The sequence below is a fragment of the Pseudonaja textilis genome, chromosome 5 (assembly GCF_049901715.1).
Source record: "Pseudonaja textilis isolate UNSWEBS1 chromosome 5, rPseTex1.2, whole genome shotgun sequence".
NCBI lineage: Eukaryota > Metazoa > Chordata > Lepidosauria > Squamata > Elapidae > Pseudonaja > Pseudonaja textilis.
The window spans coordinates 67,448,594-67,470,599 of NC_141994.1; the positions used below are offsets into that span (position 1 = coordinate 67,448,594).

A 22,006-nucleotide genomic window follows, 5' to 3' on the forward strand; every position below is an offset into this window, starting at 1 on the left:
TTACTCCAATGAAATCATCAGCCTCGAGCCACACTCCCTAAACTAAAGAGAATTTATTTGAAGTTAAGATTCTACATCAGGCACTAACCTGAGATACGTAATTCACTGTCACCCTTGACCCTGCTTTTCCGCCCACCCCTCTGGGTGTGTCATCCAATGAAAAACGTCCATCATGCTCTCCAGTTAGATTTTTTTCCCAGCAGAAGCTTCAACCATCTAATCAGTCATTGAAGAAAATAGGAATGGAATGTACTTTCGATTTCACACTGCTTCCTGCTCTTTAAACTCCCCCCCTTCTTTTTGTTGTCAACTATAAAACATATATAAAAAATGTTTTATGAGTTGACATCTCAAACTTCGCAACTTTAAGACAGGTGGACTTCATGTCACAGAATTCTCTAGCCAGCTGATTTCTAATCATCGTTTTAAATATATGTCTTTTTTTTTATAGAAGAAATCTAAGCATCTAAGAAGAAAAGATTTTGAATTCCTGCACTTAGGCCCCCTTATAAATTAATCTTGGGAGGAAAATTACTTTATTACAAGCAGGGACAGTATTGAAAGGTTATTGTTTGCATTAGAAAAACAGAAAAAATCCCTCATGTTTCCCACATATTAAAGCAAACACAAAGGGCATTATCTTTCCCCAATATATTACTGTAACTAATTCAGAAAACATTTCCCCAGGTTTCTTGAAACAGAAAACAGGTTTTCAAAAGATGGCTATGAAATCACCATGGATACCAACCTTAGTGCCCTCTAGGCCTCTTATCTCTCTTTTTTCTAGATAAAATAAAATAAACAAATAAATACAAGAGTCCTGATTTTTACAAAGAGAAACACCAGCCCTGATTTTATTGCAAAATTACATTATCTAACCAGGACAGGTTTGCCGCAAGTAATTTCTTTCATGTGGCAGGGACATTTATAGGCTCAGCTTCCAAAAGATGACAATTATTCATTCGCTTGCTTATTAATTTAGATTTATATATGTTGCTCTCCCAACTCTGGGCAGCTAACAACAAATAACACAATAGAAGTGACAACATAACACAAGCAGTCCTCGACTTACGACATCAATTGAGACTAAAATTGATGTTGCTAAGTGAGGCACTTGTTAAGTGAATTTTGCCCCATTCTAGGACCTTTTTTGTCACAGTTGTTAAGTGAATCGCTGCAGTTGTTAAGTTAGAAACATAGTTTCCTATGGAGATTTTCAGTCGTCCAGGTTCTGGTTGTCCCAAAGGTGCTTTTTCAAGAGGCAATTTGGACTTTCTGGCTTTACTTTGAAGACGTTTTGTTTATCACCCAAGAAGCTTTTTGATGGGAAGCGAAACGTTTTCTTCTTTCTCAAGGTTAAAAACCAGTCCAGTTGTCTTTTGAGGGAGGGAAAAAGCACTTATGCCCTGGATGACTGAGAATCTCCATAGACATTTGTCTCTTCTAAGGGCCTTCAGGTTTCTCAGTGTAGACCTTTATTGCCACTGTGACTGAGTTCATTGCTTTGTTGGTGATCATTCTCTTTTTCCCTTGCCTTCCTTCCATACCTATCTGGTTTGATATACCATACTTCCTTCCACACCCCTTCATCTACTGCCTTCTCACCTCTCCCTGGTTGAAAATCTAACGAGCAGCCATTGAATTATGATGTTCTTTAACATTATAATAATAACAGGGATCCCCAAACTTGGCAACTTTAAGGCTTGTGGACTTCAACTCCCAGAATTCCTCCTCCTGTCTTGTTAGCTCAGGAATCCTGGGAGTTGAAGCCCACAAGCCTTAAAGTTGCCAAGTTTGGAGACCTCTGGTAGGAATTGAGTTTGGGGTCGGTGGAAGAACGTTAGCTGCTACTCAGCGGCAGCACAACTGAACTCAAGTGACCCAATGGCTGACTTATAGAATGCAGCTTCTTATGAGATTACTTCTGCAAAAGAAGTGACTGTCCTGAGCTAGAATGCCTTAGAAAAAGCATTGCGAAAGATCTAAAAATAAGATGATTTTTTTTTGGCCTATAGAGAGTAAGTAGACTTAAGCAGCAGAATGGGAGGGAAAACAGGTTTTTTTTCCCCAACTGGACAAGCAGTTAGGCCATTTCACAGTCCAGATGGAACACGTTTGGCGTCCCTCGTTTTTCTTTAGTCTTCGTTTTCCTCTCCTCTCCGAACTTTGAAGAAGTTTATCCAACATTTTTAAGGAGGAAAGAATAATTAAAACCCCATGACTGTGGGCTCCCCACATGAAGCCACAGAGCCATGTTTTAGCCCCTTTTCAGAAGGCGTGAAGAGTGAGGGGGCTGCTTTACTTTCAGGGGTTGAATATTCCATAAGGTGGGAGCAAGAGCAGAGAAGGATGTCTTCCTAGACCCCAGCAGTCTGTTCTGACCCAAACCCTTTTCCAATAAAACAAACACGAACCAAAGGAAACAACCTTTTAATGATTATTACAAATCCCCGGTTAAAAGGCTGCTGCAAACTAATTCACTTTGATAAGCACAAGCCTCGCCAAAACTGTGCAAGGCTGCCAAGAATAACAGATAAGAGATATTTTACAACACAAGAGTCTTCAAATACCAACTTAAGATACTGCAATGTCCACGAGGCTGAGTTTCAAAACATTTTTGCTTCCTGCAAAGAACGTCTGATTCACAGCTGGCTTTTATCTTCTTGAAGGAGGGGCCATTACTATTCAGCCTTACTCCTGAGTCGCCCATGCTGTTGCAGCTGCTCTTTCCTAAGAGCCACCCTATGCACATGCGTACTTGGCACAGGCTCCTTGGGAACCTCCTCATCGCTGCTGCCAGCCCCCACAATCTCTGAAGGCAGCAGTCCACTCCCTAATGGTCCTGGTCCCTCATCTGAGTCCTCGCTCTCCTTGCATCTGCACCTGCGGCCGGCTAACCACAACACAGTCAGAACTTTTTTAACTGATGGGATCGGTTAGGGTGCACAAATGTAGAAAAGAAGAGCAACCTTCTAACTTGATATATCAAGCAAGCACAGGTACGGTCTTACCAAATTTAACAAGGACAACTGCATTGTAATCTGCTTGTCATTGATATACAAGCCATTGTTGTTGTTGTTCAGTCCCTAAAGTCATATCTGAATCTTCACAATCCCATGGATCATAGCATGCCAGACTCTCCTGTCCTCCATGGTCTCCTGGAGTTTGCCCAAATTCACATTCGTTGCGTGGATGACACTACCTAACCATCTCATTCTCTGCTGTCCTCCTTTTCCTTTTGCCTTCCATCTTTCCCAACATCGAGGCCTTTTCCAGGGAGTCTGCTCTTCTCATTTGTTGGCCAAAGTGTTTGAGCTTCAGCTTCAGGATTTCCCCTTCCAAGAACAGGCGGGGTTGATTTTCTTTAGGATTGATTGGATCTTCTTGCAGTCCAAGCGACTCTTCAAGAGTTTTCTCCCTACAATCGAAAAGCAATACAAGCCATTGTGTACAAATATATCTGTGTCTATCAAACAGATTCAGGAAGGACCTATTCATACTTCAGCTGTTAAGACCCAATGAAGTCTAGCAAATGGAGAGTTGGTGCGCGATTGCTGTTTTTCTAGGACATCCTTCCCATGATAAAAAAAACCCCTCATATTCTCCATTTAACTGCCAAAATTGGATTATAGATTTTGAGGCCGAATCCCTGAGGTAGCAGACTAAAAGCTGTGGACACCACTGTGAGGATAACATGTGATAGCTCCAGATTCACACAGAGCACAGCAGGGAGGTGAAACTGGAAGGCTAAAAGAAAAGCACAGAGCTAAATTATTGAGCCCCCGCCCCCCGAATTATTTTTATATGAGCCAAGAAAAGAAAGTCACATAATGGGAAGTTTGGAAATATTTTTTTTTAAAAAAAGGCAGGGCTGCAAGTGATCTGGGTCTTTCAGAATTATTTAATAGGGATGCAGACATTTTTTTAAAAAAAGATGTATTTGTATTTTCCAGCAGCAGCTGTAGTTGTGCGTGGATGTGGTGGTTTTTTTTTTTTAATGCATGACTGGGGAAAGACCACGTGCTCTTTCATAGGAAAAGTCTTAGTTTAATCTATGGGTCACTGGTTAAGCCGCCTGGGAAAAATCTTAGCTAGGAGATTAGAAGATTATGCTGTACGGGCTACACAGAGCTAGAATTAAAGTATGAAATTGTGTGTCTTGGGAAAAGGGAGAAGAGTAGGGTTTTGTTGTTTTGGTTTTTTTGAGTCTTTCAAAACATCCGGGCAGTGTCTTTCAAACTTGGCAACTTTAAAATGTGTGGACCTCAACTCCCAGAATTCCCCAGCCAGCATGGCTGGCTGGGGAATTCTGGGAGTTGAGGTCCACATATCTTAAAGTTGTCAAGTTTGAAAGACATTGCATCAGGGCTATTGAATGAATGTAATTGAAGGAGAACGAACAAAAGAAAGCATTACTTTTGAAAGTCCTGGAATTCATTATCAAATGTAGTAATAATAGCCACTACATTGTGGGGACTTTAAAGGGAGATCAGATAAACTCGTGGTGGACAGGTGTGTTGAACAGCTATCAATCTTGAACATTTGATGTTGTTTCTGAGTTGGAGCGGCATGCTAGCAAGAACAATGCAGAAAACTATCAGAAAACCAATAGAAACACCAGTTTTATTACCCTAAAAAGAACAGAAGAGAGCAAATCATGGTTGGCTTATCAGAGTCAAATATTTAGTGGTTTTTCTTCTATTTAAACATGATGGAATAATGGAGAAAACAGCAGGGATCCAAAGCATTAACATCAGAAAAATGAATTTATGGCCCCACTTACACAGTGGATTGAAGATGTGATGGTACTTGAAATTTATGAACAATTTGTTTACAGACAGATTATAAATGGATATGCTTGAAATGTGTAAAACTAAACAGACAGACAGACATGGATAGATAAATAGATATAGATTGACAGACAGACAGAAAGATGAGAGTGAGATGATTAGGTAGGTAGGTAGATTAGGCAGACAGGCAGGCAGGCAGGCAGGCAGACAGAAGAAAGAAAGATGATTATGTAGGTAGGTAGATAATTAAATGAAAGATTAGATAGATTGATTGATTTATAGCTATATATTGATTATATTGCTTTTATCTATTTTGTTTACCTTTTTAAAAAATCTCTGTCTTTTTTTTTTTTAAATAAAGTCAAGAATGGAGTTGTATTTCAGGGGTATGTCCATAGCAATTTTTCTGCATTTTAGAACATTTCTTTGAGATATGTCTTAGATTTCTTCAAGGGATGCAAGCTTCTCAACCTGAAAATATTTTGTTTTACATTAAAAATAGTTCCATTGTTTAAAATAAATAGTTCTATCCCCTTGTTTAATCCCAATCTGAAAGCATCTAACAACCATAAAATATAAGTATACTTTGTAAAATTGATCCATAAATGTGACAGAAATCTTCATTCGTGTGTATGAGGAATGGGTGACTTCTGTATCTTTCTAAATTAATAGTTTGAGTCGAACAGAATAACTGAGTTGGAAAAGACCTTAGAGGTCTTCTAGTCCAACCCCTACTCAAGCAGTGGACCCGATACCATTTCAAATAGTTGACTAATCTCTTCTTTAAAACCTCCAGTGATGGAGCACCTACAATTTCTGAAGGCAAGCAAGGCTACTGATGAGGATTGCTTGGAACTGTGATTAGAAACATACGGAAGACTGTCAGTTGCTTACATCCACCATAGAATAGTAGGCATGTCAAATCTCTTCTTCACATTTGGCTATTCACCTCGCTGGCTTCAAGCTTGAGTCTACTGCACTATATTGTGTTGATATCTTCTATATATATAAAAGCAAAATACCATTCATGCATCATCACAAAATCTCCAGAACCGTTAAGCCTTCAAACTTGAAACTTGGCACGTATGTTCCTCTTGGCCTCTAGGTGCTCATTAAGAAAGGATTTTTTGAAATGACCACCAAAGCATTAGTATCTCCTATATTATTATTAACACGCTCTGATGCTAAGGAGTTCTACTCCCCCTCCCCACCTGAAAAGAAATCTGTTCCAAATGCAAAATACAAGCAGAGGAGAGGAGTTTCAGTTTCATTTTCAGAGCAGCATTTAGTACAGAACAGTTGAGCTAAGCCACGCCCAGGCTCCTTGCTGTCTCCTTACATAGCAAATACTGTTTCAGTTTCCATGTTTCAGTTTCCAAACAGCCCTCAACTCTCATACACTGACAGGACGCTAGCCAGATGAATACCGATGGATGCTGGACAGAATTCCCCCCCTCTTTTTTTTTCCTTCCCAAAAACTAAGCCCGACCACATAGTTTCATAGCGAAGCATGGGTATCAAGCTAATTTAAGTATAGTTTAACTGACTACATGTGATTTTGCTGCTATGCCATAAGTTCAGTTATTTTCCTGCATACTAGGAAAAAGGAAGGAAGTCATTAAAATGTGTGCATCTGGCTGCAGCTGTCACCTTTCTCATTTCCTCTAAAGTGGGCATCCTGTGCAATGTGTGAGGTTTATTTTCTGACCTTCAAAGGCTCCTTGTGATTCAAATTCTACTCCAGCTATGGTTTTAGGAAATGTTGGAAGTTCAGAAACCCATAGAAAATGTTAAGAATAGAAATGGTGACCTTCTGGATCACACCTGTCCGATCTTTGTCTGAAATAGTACAGGGTTTCCTGCCTAAGCAGGAATTGGGATTAAATAAGGAGAACTGCACACCAGAAGAACTAGACGGAAGGACAGTTTTTTCCCCAACGCCATCACTCTGCTAAACAAATAATTCCCTCAACACTGTCCAACTATTTACAAAGTCTGCATTACTATTAATCTTCTCATCACTCCTTATCACCCATCCCCTCCCACTTGTGAGTAACTTTGTCACTTGTATCCTAATGATTTGTATGGACTGTTTCCTAGTATGATTTGATTGCTTATTGTATCCTATGACTATTATTGTGTGATACCCGATGATTCTTAACTCCTGACGAATGTATCTTTTATGTATACTGAGCGCATTTGCGCCAAGACAAATTCCTTGTGTGTCCCATCACACTTGGCCAATGAAGAATTCTATCTGTCTGTCTGTCTATCTATCTATCTATCTATCTATCTATCTATCTATCTATCTATCTATCATCTGTCTGTCTGTCTGTCTGTCTATCTATCATCTGTCTGTCTATCTATCTATCTATCTATCTATCTATCTATCTATCTATCTATCTGTCTATCTAGTTCCCACAACTCTCCTGGTGTGAAATGTGATTGTGGCTCCTGTTTTCTCTCGCCAGGTGGTTCCATTCCAGCTGCCATTGAAGAGATGCTCTGTAGTGGGCAATGGTGGGATTCTGAAAAACAGCCGCTGTGGCAAGCAGATAGATCAAGCGGACTTCGTCATGAGGTAAGCCGCCATTTTGGCTATGCTTCCCTCTCGTCACCTTCACCGTTTTTTCACGGTACAGGTAGTTACAACGGCACTGAGAAAGGTGACTCGAAACCATTTCTCACAGTTATAGCCATTACAGCCTCCCCGTGGTCATGTGATTTACATTTGGAGGCTTGGCAACTGACTCACATTTACGACGGTTGCAGTGTCCCAGGGGTTCATGGGATCTGCTTTTGCGACCTTCAGACAAGCAAAGTCAATGGGGAAACCAGATTCACTTAACAACCATGCTTCTAGTTTAAGAACTTCAGTGATTCACTTAACAACTGTGGCAAGAAAGGTCATAAAATGTAGCAAACTCACTTAACAAATGTCTTGCTTGGCAACATAAATTTTGGGCCCAATTGTGGTCATAGGTCGAGGACTACAGCACAGTAAAATTGTTCCACTTGATTATCTCCTTCTGTCATACAAATATCCCTTGACTTAAAACCACCATTGGAACCAGAATTTCTGTTGCTAAGCAAGCCGGTTGTTAAGTGAGCCATGCCCAATTTTATGACCTTTTTGCCCCGTTTTTAAAGTGAATCACGCGTCTTTAAGCAAATCTAGCTTCCTCCAGTGACTTTGCTTGTTATAAGTACGCTGAATGGCTCCCGGAAGCTGCAACCATTGTAAATATATGCCAGTTGCCATGGGGATGCTGGGATGGTCATAAGTGTGAGGAGTGGTTGCAAGTTACTGTTTTCTGTGCTGTTGTAACTTTGATTGGTTGCTGAAGCAATTGTAAGTTGAGGACTATATGTATTGCAATTGCAATTCAGTAGACCAGAGGTCTCCAACCTTGGCAACTTTAAGACTTGTGGACTTCAACTCCCAGAATTCTCCAGCCAGAGCTGGCTGGAGAATTCTGGGAGTTGAAGTCCACAAGTCTTAAAGTTGCCAAGGTTGAGACCTCTGCAGTACACTCCTTCAGGATGTGTTCTGAGGTCATCCCAAGGCAGGATAGGCGTCCCATACTTCATATGGACTAGTAACTGAAATTTAGGAGTGTCCGATCTGTGCTGTTCTTCCACAAAGCTTTTGTTGTTTCTCCAGAGTGGTAGTTATATTAGAAATTTTGGCAATGAAGTCGTCAAATGTTTACAGTCGCAAACAGAGGCAATTCTTTCTATCTTCTCTTTATTTTCAGTCTAAGAGGCTGCTGTGAACATTTCACTTGCTAAGATCCAACGGATTTTGATTGCATTGCTTTTCCAGCCCACAATAATCCAATTATTGAGTTGGTTTCCAACAGAAAAAGGCCCTTTTATCTACTGCGATATGTTCTTCAAAGCAAGTTCCAGGGCATGCATATTTGACACCCACCATGGGATAATCATGTTACTTATTTTATGGATTGGATTTTATCTCTGAATGTATTTTTAATGTGCCCAGCCTAGAGAAGGGGAGGAGGAAGCCAGCATAAAAACAAGCTCTTTTCAGAACATATTAAAATAATTTTTAAAATACACAACAAGCTACAGATTTGGGGCTGCTGTAGAGTTGTCACAAAAATGATAATAACTCTAGTATAGTTAGTAATATAAATAGAGGGCAAACCCCACCCCTCTTCTAGCCTGATGATGTTATCTAGTTTGCCACCGAAACATCTGTAAGTCGTCTCTTACTGACCGCCTGTGTTCTGACCCGCGTCTTTTCCTAACAAATCAAAACACAATTCACAGGGAACAGAAACCTTTTAATGCTTCTGCAAAATAATATTAGCTGTGATAAGGACAAGCCTTGCCAAACTGTGCGAGACTGCCAAAAGATGACAGGCAAGAAATAATTTGCAATACAAGAATCTTCAAATGCAAACTCAGGATACTGGAATGTCCATGAGGCTGGAGTTTCCAAACGTCTTTGCCTTCTGCAAAGAACATTCGTTTCACAGCTGGCTTTTATTTTCTTGAAGGAGGGGCCATTACCTTGCAGTCTTATTCCTGAGTTGCCCATGCTGCTGCAGCTGCTCTTTCCTGAGATCAATCCTGCCCACATGCGCACTTGGCACAAGCTCCTCGGGAACTTCCTCATCGCTGCTGCCAGCCCCCACAATCTCTGAAGGTCCCTAATGGTCCTGGCCCCTTATCTGAGTCCTTGCTCTCCTCAGCCATCCGCACCTGTTGCCGGTTAACTACAAGAGCCAGTTCAGTGACCGTTGAAGCTTTGACAGTGCTGGAAAAGTTGCTTTATGACTGGGTTTTTTAAAATTTGTAGCTATTGCAGTGTTCCCATGATCACACAACCACCCTTTTGGGTGTTTTGCAACTGGCATAAGTTTATGATCTTCGTAGTGTCCTGCAATCATATAGGGTTACCATGTACGAGTTTCAATTACTGGTTTCGAACAAGCAGAATTCAATAGAGAAGCCAGCAAGTCATGGTTGTGTGGTGTGGCTGATTCACTGAACAGCCACAGTGGAACCGATGTCACAAGTCCAGCACAGTCACATACCATTTCACTGAATGGCCACTTGGCTTAGCCACGGAGTTGCCAGTCCCAGTTGTGGTAGCAAGTGTACTTGGCTCAATGGGAATAATCTTTCTCTTAATAGATTTTTGACTTGAACAAATACATGAATACTAATAAGGGAGAATATTTGTTGTTCATGGTTGACATGAAGGGGTCCTTGGTTCTCTCTGATCTGGGTTGTTTTCTTGCAGATATTTCAATACCCAACTAGGTAACATCATCAGGGTTAGAATGGAGTTTGCTGTCAGTTTATATTCTAGTGGCTTCCCTGTCAATGTTGGTGGAGACGGTCTTAGAGATTCTTCAATTGGGCTGTTTGCTGTCGGCTTCTTTGTCAGTTTCTCGATTGTTTTCTTGACTGTTGGTCTGATGTTAACCTTGGAGTTAATCTATGCTGATTGCTGGTGGAGCTTTTCTTCCCTTTTGGACTGGGTGATAGCAGAGGTGGGCTGCTGGGGGTTCACAGGGATTCAGGAGAACCCCGAGCTAAAATTCTATGCAGTTCGGAGAACTCCCCAATTCCAATCCTGGCTGGCCCCACCCACCCCTCTCAAGAGTCCCCACGTGGCCCATTTGGGATGCAGGTAAGTGCAGGGTTGGCATGGAAGCTCAAGGAAGGCAAAAAACGGGCCTCCTAGAAGTTCAGGAAGACTAGAAATGGGCCCTTTTCCAGGTTCCAGAGAGCCTCCGGAGCTCGGGGAGGGCAAAAACGCCCCCCTCCCCACTGTGGTGCAGGAGGCCGACTAGGCCACACCCACCATGGCCACGCCCACCCAGCAACCAGGCAGAGAACCCTGTTGCTAAAATTTTTGAAGCCCACCCCTGGATTATCTCTTTTGCATAGTCTGAAGATGTTTCCTAGTTTGGGTAATGAAACATCTGCAAGAAAACATGGCAAGCTCACTCCTCAACTGTGTGAATGAACATAAAAAGTATGATTTATTACAGTTTCACTTTTCTTTTTTCTTCCCTTCAGATGTAACCTCCCTCCACTAAGCAATGCATACAGCAATGACGTAGGATCAAAAACTCAACTGGTAACAGCGAATCCCAGCATAATTAATAAAAGGTAAGGAGCCGATTGTCTGTTTCTTTTTCAATTCCTAGGCTTAGTACATAAGGGGAAAAAATGAGGCATGTTGCGGAGAGGGTTTAAAAAAAGAAAGAACGGAAAAGAGTACACCTATACTTGTTTTTTTTTTTAAGTGTTAAAATTTGTATTAATCTAGAATTTATAAAAAGAATGTGTCATGGAAAGGGAATATGACTGACTAAAGAACCAACTAGATTAATAAGTTAATGTAGACTATTAAAAGCAAGGGGAGAAATTGGTAACTTTATTATTATTGTTGTTGTTGTTGTTATTATTAGGTAAATTGTTTATCTTTATTTTTAAAATAAATATTAAAGGATTATATTTGAAATAATTAAAATGAAACAAAAAGAAGTTTCGATTGAGATTAATGAAAGAGGCTAGAATTAATGTGTTTGTTTCTCTCCTTACTGAATATTTGGAATGGAAAAGGTAATAATAGAATTAAGTATGCATATATGAATGTATAATTGCTGTCATATTTGTATGTAAAGGTGATGACCCGGAAATATGTTGTCCACTCAAAAGAGATTTTTGTTTTTAATGTGAAAAACTGAATAAAATTTGTTTTGTTTTTTTAAAGAACAAAGGAGTTATTGTAACAAGGCAGATCACATCAATGATAAAGATAAAGAAAAAAAAATTAACCATTGCTCAATATACACTGTAAAATGTGTGTGTGTGTGTATTTTCTTAAGTTTTCGTGGGTACTTACATGTATGGCATTCAGCTTTGTTCGGGTATTTTCCCACGTCATTGTAGTTGTGCTTTTAAAGTTGTAGCAACGTTTCGGCAGAATTCTCATCTGCTATCATCAGGCTTCTGTATAGTGTTCATCTGTGAGTCAGACTGAAATAGTGGTTTCAGATTTAAATTTGGGGCAGCCTATTGCTGTGCCAGAATGGTTTTTTCTTCATCCTGATTGGTTGGGAGTCTTGGTCTGTGTTTATTGGTCTTGGAGTTTGCTGTGTTCTGCTTGATTGATGTTTCTAATATCTTCTGTCTGTTTTTGGGCTCTTTTTGTATCTTGATTGGCTGGCAACATTGTGTTACTTTATTGGAGGCCTTTAGTGCAGCTTGGCTCCGAGTAAACGTATGGCTATCATTTGTTAGGAAGCTAGGTTTCATCTGGGTGCCTGGTTGGGGTGTGTTTGAGCTGGAGGTATCAGAGGGGATCTGTCTGTGCCCAGGTGTTTGCCTGGCTTGTGGTGTGGATATTTTTTTGTTTGTGAGTGCAGGCTTCCAAATAATTGACAGTCTGGTGGAATCATCTCTTCTATTCATGCTTTCAGGTCGTTTTTCAATCTCTATGGCTTCTCTGATGATTCTCTGGCTGGGGTTTTCTATAGTGGCTAGGGTTTTGGTGCCATTGAAGTTGATGCTATGACCTGTGGCTTCCATGTGTTGGACTAGTGAGGAAGTGTGTTCCAGCTTTTTGACTGCATTTTTGTGTTCCTCCAGGCGGGTACGTATTCTTCTATTGGAAGAATAAGTACTAATAGAAATGGAGCTTTGCACACTTGCACGCTGCTTGCACAGCCCAGTTCCCAATGGGCCACAGCCTGAAATCAGGCGAGGGTCTCTAGGAGGTTGGAAGACCCCTGCCACATTCCGTATGTACACAATACTAGATGCTTTTCACATCTCTGAATTCTGAAATAATTACCCTGCCTAAACAAACGAGCTCAAAACATCCAAATTAACTATCAAAAACTGATTTTGGAGGAGTGAAGTGCAATAAAGTAGCTGAAATCCTGAAGTTCTACACACTGAAAGAGATTGAGACAGCACCCATATTTAGATTCCTCTTTTAAAAACAAAACCAATCTGAAACTATCATTTGTACTCACAATGTGTTATCTTTGAGTACGAAATGACTCATCTTCTATATTTGTAAACCTTCATTTCATTCATATCTGCGCATAATTTGGTTAGAGCGTTTAGGAAATTACAGGTCCTTTGCTTTTATTATTGTCTGGAATTGTGGTTTTTTTCAGCATCAGTGTCTTAAAAATTATGTAAGCTGCCTGGGTTTGATTTTTCCAAAAGTCTCACAGTCTTTAATAAGCTCACAGACAGAGGAACCAAGATTTATTTTCTGCAGAAAGGTTTATGCCCACCTCCCATACAGCAGAACTGTTAGGCGTTTGCAGCAGAAATTCAAATCTGGAAAACACACAGATGACTGATTCATCAGGATCATTAACTTCTTTATAAACATAATAATATGAGTAAAGTTTACAATACCATTTGTAACATGAGCAAAAACACAAGCAGCAGCAGCTCAGAGCAGATATCAGTTTCAACAAGCAAGCAAGACTAGTTTCAGTTTAGAGCCGAGAGCAGAGCCAAGAGCCATGTTGGCGAACCTAGGCCACACATTCCGGAAGTGGCAAGCAGAGCCATTTCTCCTGGCACACGAGAGGTCTCCCGGAAGAGCCCCACTGCGCATATGTGTGCACGCCTCTGGCACGCATGCGGAGGGGTGTGTGTGGAAGATATGTGTGCATGCGCAGGGATGAGGTGCACGAGGGGGGAATCGTGCGCATGTGCAAGGCGCGTGGGGGACCCAGCACGCATTCCCTTCTGGGTGCTGGAACGCAAGCGTGTGCAAGTGAGCACATGCGCAATTATTGGCACGGGAGCCGAAAAAGGTTAGCCACTACTGGACTAGAGCCAAGAGCCACACCCAAGCTACTTCTAGTTTCACTTTCCAATTCAGCTCCCATTGGCTGGAATGTTGCTGTGCCTATTCATTGGCTGACTTTGTTGCTAAGTTCTATTCCAGTTCACAAATATACTCTGACAAGAACATGGGCATTTCCTTCAGAATTCAAAGGAGTCCCTGCAGATTTTACTACGGTCATGTGGTCACATGACGTCACAGAGTGATGTTACCTTCCCACCAAAGTTGTACCTATTTATCTACTCGCATTTCATGCTTTTGAACTGCTAGGTTGGCAGGAGCTGGGGCGATGACTGGGAGCTCACCCCGTTGCATGGTGCCGGGGTCTCAAACCTGGGCTGCTAGCTTCCAAATGACAAGCCCAGCGTCTTAACCACTGAGCCACTGTGCCACTCAGAATTCAAATACCCTGCAAAATCTTGAGCTGATAAGCTGCAGGACAGGTTAAAACCCACCAGGTCTAATGAAAGATGAGATGGGACTGGTACCAGCACTGCCAAATTTCAACTGCACCCGAAATCCTCGAAATATCCAGCCCATCCTTTGCATTACCCAACCAGGCGTCTACTTGTAGTTGTAAGCTAATAGAGCAATACCAAAACAACCTTGGAGAAGGAATTTAACAGTCAATAATGTGTGAATGGACCCATAAAATGTGTTAGGAAGAGACTATAAGGTGACCCCACATTGATTCACTTTGAGAAGAAGGATGAAGGGAAAACTTTTGAGATTCTGTTGCATCAATACAGCTCCGGGATTCCTGGAAGGGTTGACCTCTTGAAAGACATTTTCTCTTCCTAGTCCTCAAGTTGAGCTTTGACCCTCCAGAGTAACTCCAGGGTTGCTACCAGTGTTAAGTGTTTCATTGGACTGAAGGGGAAACTATTCAATGCAAGGAGGAAGATGTATTAATTGTACTGAATTAAGTAAACTACTTCTTCTTCCAACTTTAAACTGTCAGAATGAGGCTACCTTTCTGGCTTTGTTGTTGTCCAAAAATAAGTCCTTACCAGTACATGTTTTTGGTAGTAGTCAACCAGCAGATAGGCTGGGCTCTGTGTCTCTCCACGTTCACATGAGTTGTTATCTGCTAAGAGCTTCTTACTTCAGAATATTGGTTTTACATTTAAGCGCTCCCAACTCTCAACCTACTCAGAGCCCTCCAGGTAGAATAAGGGAGATCAGATCCTTCACCTAGATCCTCCTTTAATGTTATTTCTTGCTTGATGGTCTCCTTCCTCCACCTTTTCATCAGTTTTGTTCTTGCCCTAAAGGCTGTTTGTTCTTGCTATAAATAAAGTAAATTAAATTGGAATAATTTTAAAATGCAAATTAAAACAAAGCTAGCCCTTTCCTATTCATTCTTTCTCCTCTCCTCAGCTGTTTTTTCCCCAGAGTGTCTTGGAGATACCATCAGAACAGCCAGCGTGGGCTTTGGTACAAAGAGATCGATATATGCTGTTTTTTTATCACTGTAAAAAAAATTGCAGTCCTTGTTGATATTAAAGTCTTTCCCCCTCACACTGATCAAAATATTAACATCTGAGCTAGATACACCCACCCATTTTTCTCTTCTGCCCTCAATCTGTTTTTCTTACTTAACTTTTTTTTAACTGCAAGCACCGCATGTGTGCATTTATACTTATTTTCTAAATAAATGTTCATGTTTTTCTTGCAAAAGAAGAGTTCCTTGACATACCCCTGACTGCTTCTGTTTCTATAAATAGGTAGTTTTCTCCCCTGTACTTAAATACTTCATCTTTTCATCATCTACTATGTCTATGTTGGTAGGGGTGGGATCTGACCCGGTGTAACTACTGGTTTGGTGATTTGCATTTTGCACTTCTAATTTACATGAAAGCTGGGACATGACCACTGAAGTAAAGACAAGGGTAGAGAAAGCTCGAACAGCATTCTTCAAAATGAAAAAGGTCTTCTGCAGTCACAACATAAGGCTAAGATTGAAAATCAGGCTTGTCAGATGTTACATCTTTTCTATCCTGCTCTAGTAGAGAGTTGGTGTCATGATCTCTACCCACCCACCACCCATCTCCAGTCGGAGTCTGAATCTGGGGGAAGACAAACAGCTGAACAGCTGACAGAGAGCGGGAGAATGGCTCCGTTGGCTGTGGAGGAAACGGGAAGGGCAAAGTCAGGCTGGGCAGAGCAGGGGAGAGGTAGAACAAGGGAGAGGTGGTTCAGATGAAGACCAAGGTCCACCACCTCCTCCTCCTAAGGCATGCAGGGAAGAACGCAGAAGAGAGCAACATGGGTTGTGTGGCTTATGAGGAAGGAAAGGGCCCTGATTCCCTTCATAAGGCACACCTGGGGATGGAGAGGCAGTTGGGAGGGGCGTTTGTCCTGAACAAATGCTGAATTCATCTAGTGTTGTGAGTTTTAGCCTGCATTCCCGGACAGAAGCAAAGAGAAACAGGAAATTCTGTGTAGATCTAGGAACCCTGGAGATTTGAGATACTGGATTAGGAAAGATTCCTCTTTCCCCCCCTCCTTTCTTACCCAAGGCAGCTGTTCTTTTTTCACTGCTTTTCCTGTTTCTTGGCTTGTTCTCACCTTCTGACATCTTCCTGGTGGGAAGAGATCTGTCTTCTATTGCAAGCTTTCGAAGCAAGACAGTTTCTCTGGGTGGTTGAGGGAGGGCCCATTCATATGTCCTGTTAATTTAAAATCTCTTTTTGAGGAGAAAGCTCTTTGTCCAGAAGTATTTTGCACATTACAGTCAGGGGACATTTGACTTAGAGGGCTTTCAGTAGGATAGAAAGTTAGCATCCACCTCTCTCCTAGAAGAATGAAATATTTTGAGAAATATTAAAAAGGCAGAATATTATATTTCCCTGAAGGAGAAACATGCGCTCGGAAAGCACCCTCCACCTTTCTTAACAGCCCCATAAGGACTGAGCCAGCCAATCTACAAGACAAAAGATCTTCAGCTCCAGGGTGATGGTATTAGCTCACTCAAGATCCAAACCAGGCAAAGCCATGAAGACACATTAGGAATTGCCCAACACCCTTTCAGAACACAAGCCTCTTCATTACATCATCACCCTCCAAGCTTCAACTAAACTTATCTCAGACAACCTCAGCTATGACCCCTGCATAGCCCCGTGGGAGTCTGACAGCAGCCACATTTTCTTGCACAGGAACAGGAAGCTCAAGTTCTTTTTTTTTTTAAGAACAAGTTTTATTGATTTTTGAAGACAAACAAAACATAACATATAAAAGTATAAAACCTCCTTTCTAAGAATTACTTATAAATTTTAACAAGGCAAATAAAGCATTATTTTTTAAAAAACATAGTTCCACATTATCACATTTCCATTTACACATATATATCTTTTCCAAATTTCTCATTATTTCTCCCTTCACTTTTATTCAATTATATTTCTTTCTATCAAAGTTTTAGTAATTCTCAATCAGTCATAAGCACACAAAATGCATAACCTAAAGCAAAACATTGGGGGAAAAAAACTCCTTAGTTATCATTTGTACATATCTTTTCCAATTTTTCTCCCTTTAATTTCATTTCTCCAAGATTTTATTAATTTACAATCAAACATAAATAATCCACACACTAAACATAAAACATAAAACTTCTTTTGAAAAGTGACTTGGCCCCAGGTTACATCTTTTTTGACAGACCTAAATCAAATTCATGCCCACCTTATATACCCTTCATATCTTATTAACCATTTTGTATTTTCTATATAACTTCTCCCATCTTTTCACTCTCTTAATTATATTTTATTTATTTCATCTTATTTCAAAGTCATTATACTTATATCTTTTGTCCGTTCTTTACCAAACATCTATTTATCTCTTCTCTTTAACAAAAAATTTCCCCTGTGATCACTTTTGAAGTATGACGCCTTCTCCTAAAATAAAGCTTAAAATAATACATAATTTCCATCCTGATTCTGCTTAGTACATTCTACATATTAAATCTTAAAATAAAAGAATAGTAAACTTATAGTATAGTTAAATGTATAATTTCTATTCTAATTCTAATTCTGATAAGTACATTGTTTTAGAATAAAAAAAATAAAATACTAAAGTTATAATAACATTAAACCAGTAACAAATTGAACTTTAACTAAGCATTAATCATTTAACACAGTCTCCTAATATTTTATTAAATATCAACATCTATCATTATTAAACATTAATATTTTATTAAATATTCCAACAAACTGTTTCAAATGCAAATACTACAATGCTATCTTATGCACTCTTGCAGAATCTTCTTTAATTATAGACTATCCATCATCCTTCGTCTCTAAAAAAAACTTTCTTTTTAAAATCTTGTTCTAACCCGTGGCTTTTTTTTTCTTTTTCCCTCCCTTTCTTCTCCAATCTGGTCTTTTTGCCCCTCCTCTCCCCTCCCCGTTTTTAAGTTTCCCTCTCTGTTGTAATTCTCTTTTCAATTGCTTTCTAACATTGTACCTTCTTTTCACCCTATTTTTATTTTTCTTGGTTGTTTTATTAAATCTTAAATTCTCATTTTTCCTTCCTCTCTTCCCATTTTCTTTCTTAGTCAAACTTTTTAGTCCATTAAAAATGGCTTCTTCCTTTTCTTCTTCTTCTCCTCCTTCTCCTTCCTCCAGTATTTGCTGGTACGTAGAAACCGCCATTTCTAAAAAATGGAAGGCAGCTCCCAAGGAATCCTTGCCACTTTGTTGTCTTTCTTTTAATTTTTCATATTCCATTTTCAGTTCATCAACCGATGGTACCCTTATAGGTTTTTTAAAAACAACCCAGATGCTTTCAATCTTGAAGTAATTTCCAAATGTCAGAGTTATCAAACAATCCAAACAAACAAAACTTTTTTCCTCTTCTTCTCTTTACAGTTTTTCCTCCAGAGGCAAAATCCCAGATGTATTTTAAAAGCCGTATTACCACTAATTAATGGTCTTGTAATCTTCAAGGCGTCTCCTCCAACAAAGTTTAAAAAAAAAATTTTTAGTCCTCCCCTTCCCACTTATAACAAAGAGCTTATTTTTACCTTTAAAAAGCAGGTTTTTCTGTGCTCCTTTGCTTTCTCCGTAAGGAGGGGGAGTGAGCTTTCCTTCAGCACTTTCGCTGATGTAACAAATTCTTTTGGAAACAAATGTATCAATCCAAAGTCAGGTTTCCAGGGTGTTTTAAAAGTAACATAATGTCCTGGTTCAGCCAAGAAAACTTCTCTTCTGGGTCTTCCTCCTGCACAATCTTATCCAGTTGAAGATTTCTTTGTGGCTGCCATACTGACAGCCGCTCCACCTTCTCAGGAAAAAGGAGTCTAGCCGGCTGGGAAAGGGAGGTGCGATATCCCCAGACCCCTGCCCGGATCTCCTCTGTCTTCCGCTGCCCCTTCAGGGCAGCGACAACCCCCAAATCCAGTTGGATCGGGGGTACCTTGACGGCGAGCGCAGCAGGGACCCGCAGAGAAGCGGATTCCTGCCGCCGCCGAAGCCTTGCAACCGGAAGTGAGGAAGCTCAAGTTCAAAGCCCAAGAGAAAGTATAAAAGCCACACTCTTCTCATCTTCACTGCTGCACCAGGACCCTTGTGCTTGATGGTTCTGCTTCATCATTAAAACATCTTTCCAATCAGCCTCCGTGTTTCCAGTGTCTTTCTCCCCGCTTGGAACTGAACCAGATGGATATTTCTTCCAACACTAGTTATGACACAAGGGCTTGCCCAATACTTTGGATGAGAAGCATCTGCTGCACTGCTGTGAAGGGGTGTGTGTGTGTGTGTGTGTGTGTGTCTATTTGCTCACAACTTCTTTCCCTTCAGTATGAAAGGGGGGGGGGGGAAATCATGGGTCTACCTCCTTCCTCTAATATCTCCCATACCTTCTGTGCCTCCTGATCCTCAGCTACCATCCCTATCGTCAACTTTCTGCAGTGTTTCTCAACCTTAGCAACTTTAGGATGTATGGACTTCAACTCCCAGAATTCCCCAGCTGTGAAATTATAGAAGTTGAAATCCACACATGACTATAGAGGTTGAGAAACATTGTCTTACTTAGTGTAATATCTCTGATCTTCCCAACAAGCAATTGCGCATTCATGCCCTGGTAGAAGATGGCCCTCCAAGAAGGTAGGTTCATGACTAAAATATTACAGCTCTTGACCCTTTTGTCCCCAAAATGATGAGGCTGAGATAACTTTCTAGCTAATTTATTTAAAACAGGAAACTCAGAATCAATTGCTAGCTGACAACAAGTTTCTTGATAAGGAACTCTATTTTAGGACTAGGATTTGAAGCCCAAAGGGAAATCCTCTAAAAACAGAAGTGAGAAAAATAAAAGGTTTTCAACAAAATGGGTTTTTAAAACCAGCTATACGTGTCCTACAGTTAGCTGGAAGAGTATTTGATATATGCAGTATGTCCATGGAAGGTGACAATGAAGTTGAGTATTTGATATATGCAGTATGTCCATGGAAGGTGACAATGAAGTTGAGTATTTCATATATGCAGTATGTCCATGGAAGGTGACAATGAAGTTGAAGTATCATGGCATTGATTGATTGATTGATTTTTATCCTGACTTTCTTTATTACTTTATAAGTAACAATACAGTGAACAGACTTAATGCTCCTTCCTCTTCCTGTTTTCCCTTCAACAACAATCCTGCAAGGTGCAGAGAGAGAGAGAGAGAGAGAGAGTGATTGGCTCAAAGTCACCCAGCTGGCTTTCATGCCTAAGATGGAACTAGAACTCACCATCTCCTGGTGGTTGGCTCGAAGTTTTCTTACCTAAGGTGGGGGGGTGGAATCTTCTGGTGATTGGACCAGTCACCCAGTTGACTTTCATGCCTAAGGCAGGACTAGAACTCACAGCCTCCTGGTTTAAGAATCTGCTTTGATGGGGTGCATCAATTGCAACATTATGCAATCCCCACCATTAAAGTTTGGCCCAGCTGTAGCGTACACAAGAATGTGCATTTGATTGTGTTGGTTCTCAGGCTTGGATGGCTTACCAGAAGCGATTATCAGATTATCCATGCCATTCTATCCCAATGGTTGTGTCACGCAGTTTGACTTAAAAGTGATTTAATGAACAAAAAGGTTCTTAACAATGGATGTTCAGTGCTAGGCTGTTGGCTTGGGCTACTGTTTCTCACAACAGCTGCACTTTGAGGTCAAGATCCAGATCGCCTTTACGAAGCCCCAGGACTCTCCACAGCAGCATTTCCCCAACATGAGTCATTTTACACATAGGCAAATCTTTGTAGCAATTCTTGTGCTGCAGCAATTTTGGGTGATAGCACTCATGCCGCTTGCTAGGTTTATTTTCCCCTAAGATTCTCTCATCTTGAATCTACGATTATTTCAATGTGTCTTCCTGGCATCTCTGCAGCTTCTTTGAAAGTGGGTGAGCCACAGAAATGCCACGTATTGATTCTGCAGTATGACCTAGATTGACTCTGGCTTTTTCTAGCTGACAAAGAGAAGAGACTGCTCTTCTCTGCAGCAAATCGAGTCTTTCTCTTTCTTCACATTCCTGAGGAGGCCAGGCCATCTCAGGTGACTTTTTCTCCAAGTGCTTTGAAGGAGATGCGTTGTAGATCTCCGCTATTTTCCTCTGCAGCATCCTGAGGAACTTCCGATAGGAATGTAATTGTATAGGGAAGAGGATAAATTTTGGAAAGGGCTTATTTTGTAAGAAATAGAGCAGAGATCTAGTGGTTGAATCAGTGACATTTAGTAGAGTTACAGAAAACACAAGGAGTTAGACCGTGCTGGGATTGGATTGCAAAATTTGCACTTTGGCAATTGCAACTACTTATGAACAGGAATTGCAATTTTAATCTACAATGACTTAGAATAACTTTATTGTCACTTTAAATGTATACTAATTGGCATGCAGTAAAATGAAATTCTGTACAATGTACAGGTAGTCCTTGAGTTACAACAATTCATTTAGTTAGAATAACAAAGATGGAAGGGATCTTGGAAGTCTTCTAGCCTAACCCCTTGCTGAGGCAGGAAACCCTATACCATTTCAGACAAATCATTGTCCAATCTCTCCTTAAAAACCTCCAGTGTTGGAGCATTCACAACTTCTGGAGGCAAGTTGTTCCACTGATTTATTGTCCTAACTGTCAGGAAATTTCTCCTTAAGTTTAGATTGCTTCTCTCCTTGATTAGTTTCCACCCGTTGCTTCTTGTCTTGCCATCTGGTGCTTTGGAGAATAGGCTCCTTCTTCTCAATAAAAGCCCCTCAAATACTGGAAGACTGCTGTCATGTCACCCTTAGTCCTTCTTTTCACCAGACTAGACATACCCAATTCCAGCAACCGTTCTTCATATGTTTTATCCCCCACTCCCCTAATCATCTTGGTTGTTCTTCTC

At 40.6% G+C, this 22,006-nt stretch overlaps 1 protein-coding gene across 1 annotated transcript in view; it reads left to right on the top strand.

The window, feature by feature from the left end:
• Positions 1-22,006, top strand: part of ST8SIA1 (ST8 alpha-N-acetyl-neuraminide alpha-2,8-sialyltransferase 1) — a 65,726-nt gene that overhangs the window by 36,748 nt on the left and 6,972 nt on the right. Inside the window, exons 3-4 of the mRNA XM_026703066.2 lie at positions 7,262-7,371; positions 10,848-10,940. Coding sequence (XP_026558851.2) covers positions 7,262-7,371; positions 10,848-10,940 — 203 coding nt within the window. The remainder of the gene's footprint in view (positions 1-7,261; positions 7,372-10,847; positions 10,941-22,006) is intronic.